This window comes from Propithecus coquereli, unplaced genomic scaffold, assembly GCF_000956105.1.
Source record: "Propithecus coquereli isolate 6110/MARCELLA unplaced genomic scaffold, Pcoq_1.0 Scaffold213, whole genome shotgun sequence".
In the NCBI taxonomy this organism is placed as follows: domain Eukaryota; kingdom Metazoa; phylum Chordata; class Mammalia; order Primates; family Indriidae; genus Propithecus; species Propithecus coquereli.
Genome location: NW_012146412.1, coordinates 1,313,425 through 1,318,806, shown reverse-complemented (window position 1 = coordinate 1,318,806; position 5,382 = coordinate 1,313,425). Strand labels below are relative to the sequence as shown.

The following is a 5,382-nucleotide window of genomic DNA, read 5'->3' as shown; positions in this document are numbered from 1 at the left end:
ATTGCTTGAGGCCAGGAGTTTAAGACCAGCCTGAGCAACATAGCAAGACCCTGCCTCTACAAAAAATAGAAAATTGGGCCAGGTACGATGGCTTTGCGCCTATTGTCCCAGATACTCAGGAGGCTGAGGCAGGAGGATCACTTGAGCCCCCGAGTTTGAGGTTGCAGTGAGCTACGATGGCACCATTGTACTCTAGCCTGAGCAACAGAGTGAGACCCTATCTCCAAAAAAAAAAAAAAAAGAAAGAAAGAAAGAGGAAACTGAGGTACAGAAAGCTTAGATAACTTATCCCAAGTCACATAGCTATATTTAAACTCAGGCAGTCTAACTCCAGAGGCCAAACTATTAACCACTCATCTTCTCATTAATGTATACTTTAAATATTTAAAATATTAAATTTGTATAAGTTATTTGGAGGCTATAAATTCTGTATATTTCTTTCTGTTTGTTCTTATTCTGGAATCACGCTATTTAAATTGTTATTTTTTTTGTTTCAATATCTGAATGTAGTCTATGCCTTCACTATTGTTCAGATTTTTCTTTCTTTCCGTTAATAATTATTGACTATATATTCTTCAAATAAACTTTCACAATAATTTTGTTGAACTAAGATTTGGGATTATAGGATTTGGGTTAAAAATGCATTAAATTTATAAATTAAATGTTCAATGAAGTGTTTCCATCCAGAAAGTGCTATATTTCTTCTTTTAGGTCTTTCTTCAAATCTATCAATACTTTTTTATAATTTTTTAAAAATAGTTAACGCTTATTAAGTTTATTCTTACATGTGTTATAATTCTTGTGGAAGTATGTCTTATTATGTTTTCTAACTCTTTATTATTGGTATGTAGGAATGCTATATTTACGTGTATATAAGATTGTTTTTCCTGAAATGTGAGATAAAATTACTGTTGAAAAACTCCAAAATTAGAAGAGGCATACCTTATTCAACAATGTCCAAAACATTCAAAAAATATGGGTCGGTATGAAAGGCTACACAGAAAATGTGTCGTCCGTATTTGTTGTTTGCACGTGTTTTAGGTGCACGTTCAAACCACGGGCGCCGGTGCATTCCCATCTACCGTTTCCCACGGTGCGAGAGGCCGGGACGCGCGGCGCCTGCGGGCCCCCCGCCCACGTGCCCCCGGCGACCGTGCCGTCCCGCGGCCGCGGCTAATCATTGACAGGCGCGCGGCGGGGCTCGGGATGCGCGGACGCTCGGCGCCGAGGCAGGGCCGCGCGCCGCGGGAAGCCATGTCCCGCGCCGGGCTGCAAAGATCCGTCATCCTGTCGGCCTTCATTGTGCTGCGAGCTGCCACCGGACTCTCTGGAGACGGAAGAGCTGTATGGTCGAAAACTCCGAGTTTGAGCCCGGTAAATGAAAGTCAGCTTTTTCTGTACGACACTTTCCCTAAAGACTTCTTCTGGGGTGCTGGGACGGGAGCATTCCAAGTGGAAGGGAGTTCGGAGAATGATGGAAGAGGACCCTCCATCTGGGATCGTTTCGTCCACACGCACCTTCGAAACGGCGACAGCACGCATGGTTGCAGCGACAGTTACGTGTTTCTGGAAAAAGACTTGTCAGCCCTGGATTTTATAGGAGTTTCTTTTTACCAGTTTTCCATTTCCTGGCCAAGGCTCTTCCCCGACGGGGTAGTGGGAGTCGCCAACGCGCGGGGTCTGCGCTTCTACAACGCGCTCCTGGACGCGCTGGCGCAGAGGAACATCGAGCCCGTCGTCACCTTGTACCACTGGGACCTGCCGTGGGCGCTGCAGGAGGAACACGGGGGCTGGAAAAACGAGACCCTAGTAGGGATCTTCAATGACTACGCCACGTACTGCTTCCAGACGTTTGGGGACCGCGTCAGATACTGGATCACAATTCACAACCCGTACCTGGTCGCGTGGCACGGCTATGGGACGGGCGCGCACGCCCCCGGGGAGACGGGAAACTTGGCGGCCGTCTACGCCGCGGGACACAACCTGCTCAAGGTACCGTGCTGGGCCGCCTGCTGTGGCTTCGGAACACACAAGACACCTGCCTTCTGTCTAAATAGCTCTCCTTACTGAAATCAGCACAGCTAATTTTAGGCTAATGTCAACGATTAGAATTTTCATGAAAAAATGTTTCAATGATTAATTTAAAGCCTTAAAAATTGGCCATCTGATAAAAATAAACAGGAAAAACTTTTGCCTAACAAATAGGTATTGCTTCCAAACTTAGCTGATAAAGTGCTGTATTTTCAGATGTTTTTCATTTCCTCTAATGTGAGATAAGCTCTGCCTTTAACGTACAATTAGAACTTTCTGACCGTGAGATATATTTTATTTTGAGTTGAGGCATTCATTTTCAAACTATTGTGTTTTCCAAATAATTTCTTTTATCTCCTTAAAATTTCTAAATCACTAGCCTAAATAAATGGTGTGAAGGGTCCCTTGAAATCAGTCAGAAAGTGAAATACGCTGCATAACCCAGTGACATGTGGCACTAGAGAGAAATCTTGCAATGGTCTGGTAGCCTGAGGTGAACTTGTATTTCTTCCCATTTGTTCCCTCGCTGTCCTTACCGTAACACAGAAAAGATTAATTTGATATTTTATGTGGCAATGAAATATTTCTTCCTTATTGTGCCCCCTTGTGACCCAGAAGAAGCATTCTTTAGGATTAGTTTTTAGTCCAAAAACATTTATTGAGCTAAATAAGCCTAATATAAAACTGAATTTGTGGGTGGTTAGAGACTACTCTATTCTCTAATTCTCAGATAGTGAAAAGATTTTGTAGTGGCTACCGAGGTCCTTTTAGTTCCAGAATGATCTTGGAAACTACATTTCAGTTTGAAATGTTCCAGTTTAGAGGAAACATGAATGGCCCAGCAGGTCCCAAGACTGACCTGGAATTTAGATTCCACTTCATGGCAGCTCTGGGGGTTACCTTAGCGTTAAGTCTAAGCCTCGTGAAAAATTTCCCATAATTACACCTACTTCAACTCTGAGTTTTTAACAGTATTTGGAACAGAATGAGGATGCGTTTTTTGGCTTGGCCTTCTTTAAGCATGGTAATTATCAATTTAAATATTATCTATAATCTTTGCAACAACCTTGCCAGGTAACTATTATCCTCATCGTACAGAGTGATGGTTTCTAACACGTAACAAGTTGTTCTGCATAAAATCCCTTAGTGGCTCCTCCTAAATTTTGGAGTAAAGTCCCAATTTTTCTAAGACCCCCAAGACACAACTCCTGCCCTCCATTCCAGCCTCCTTCGTGGCCACCCTCCTATCCCACTACCAAAGCCATCCCTTTGCACCCCATGGTCCATCATAATACGCTCCTGGCAGCATCTCTTTCTTACCTTGTTATTCCTCTCCAACCAACCTCTACTGGCTCGCTCTATCCAGCCAAAATACCCTCCTTTACCCATTTAATGTCGTCCTTCAAGACGCACTTTAGACAGTCACCACTTCTAAGTTATTCTTGACTCTGTAGGGTCAAGAATACTGTTCTATGGGCTCCCGTAAGATGTGCTTGTTTCTGGCATTGTACTCATACCATATGGTACTTTTTTGTCTCCCCAACTAGACTGAGAGTTCCTTGAAAGGAGAGAAAACTTTCTGTCTTTGTGTGCCCAGCATCTAGCACAGAACATTTGGTTCATGATAGGTATAAATGTTGGTTGAATGAATGGTTTAGGTTAGGATTTCTATCTTAAGCCTTGTAATCAAAAACCAGTCTCAAGTTCAATCTTCATATTTCATTGCATTATTGCTAATTCTTGAAATATTGCCGATACTAATCTAGCAGGACTTGTTTGGTTGCAACTGACAGAAATCTAATTCAAGTTGGCGTAAGCAAAAAGGGGCAATTCCCTGGCTCTGTAGCCGCCCACAGGGGTGAATGGGCTCAGTGACCAGGGCACCCTCAGAAGGCCCTTTTTCTCAGTCTTTCATGTACATTTCTTCTTGTGGGTTGGTGTCATTTTCTGATTTGTAGAAGGAAGATTTTTCTCTCCCAAGTCTGGTTTTTAAAAATTCCAGAGACAGATTTGGCCTGTTCAGCAAAGCCCCACGGTTTCACATTGGTAAAGGCAGTAATGGTGTCTTTTTTCATTCTATTTTTAAATCAATAAATACACATAAGAATTAAAATTTATAGATTTCCCTTTTGGAATGGAACACTTGAGAGCCTCCGAGTTAAACATGCGCAGAGGTTGGGGAAGACGAGTTTGCTCATGAGACAGTAACTCATTCGGTTTATTATTCCACTGAATGCTGCCAGCTTCCATGATAGTTTTGACCATTTCGTGGCTTTAAAATGTTATCTTTCATAGATAGATAGTGTTTACATAGCACAATGATTTCTGAACCTTGGCACTATTGACATTTGGGGCCGGCTGATTCTTTGTTGTAGGGGCTGTCCTGTGCAGTGTAGGATGTTTGGCAGCGTCCCTGGCTTCTACTCAGCAGACGACAGTAGAACCCCCACTTCCAGGGTTGTGCAAACCAAAATGTCTCCAGACATTGCCAAATGTCCCTTGGCAGTCAATGTTCCTCCCTCTCCCTCTAGCTCTTGAAAACCACTGACTCACACCTATAGTAGACAACTGGTTAAAAGGAAGCATAGGAGAACAAGGGCATTGAAATGTAATCAGTATGAGGGGCAGAAAAATGGTTATAATTTTACAAAATTGCCTCAAGGAGATTTTCACCAGATCTATAATTCACATACATAAACTCAAAATTAATTTATGGACTATTCTGTTTTTAGAAAAGAAACAATGCTTTCAAAAATGTTAAAAAAGGAAAAAATATATAATCATCAATATGATGACACCTCGTCTGGCTTTTCACACACAGGGAATGAAGACTCCCCACTGGCTTTGCCTTGTTTGCGAGACACTTGAAAGACCTGCCCCAAACCATTAATATTTATGAACAAAACATTAAACTTACTTCAAAAAAACTTGTCGTATTTTAAAAGGCAAAATTCAAGAATTCAAATGAAACGATACAGAAGGAATTTTTATCCATTTTTAATGCCATAACATCGTGTTTCACAAAGTTTGGGTTTTTTGTGTATCACTTCATGTTGGTTTTTTGCTTGTCTGCTTGCATATCCAAGTATCATATGTAGTATTATTTAGTGAAATATTTTTTTAAATGAATTTTGAAAGGAAACTTTACATACTACTATAAATAAAGAACCAGTATTTTTTTTTTTGAGACAGAGTCATGCTCTGTCGCCCGGGCTAGAGCGCCGTGGCGTCAGCCTTGCTCACAGCAACCTCAAGCTCCTGGGCTCAAGCGATCCTCCTGCCTCAGCCTCCCGAGTAGCTGGGACTACAGACATGCGCCACCATGCCCGGCTAATTTTTTGTATATATTTT

At 42.0% G+C, this 5,382-nt stretch overlaps 1 protein-coding gene across 1 annotated transcript in view; it reads left to right on the top strand.

Annotated features, from left to right (window-relative positions):
* The first annotated feature begins 1,225 nt into the window (after positions 1 to 1,225).
* KLB (klotho beta) overlaps positions 1,226 to 5,382 on the top strand; it is a 26,705-nt gene continuing 22,548 nt past the window's right edge. The window contains exon 1 of the mRNA XM_012644489.1: positions 1,226 to 1,992. Within this exon, the coding sequence (XP_012499943.1) occupies positions 1,255 to 1,992 (738 nt within the window). The 5' untranslated portion in view covers positions 1,226 to 1,254. The remainder of the gene's footprint in view (positions 1,993 to 5,382) is intronic.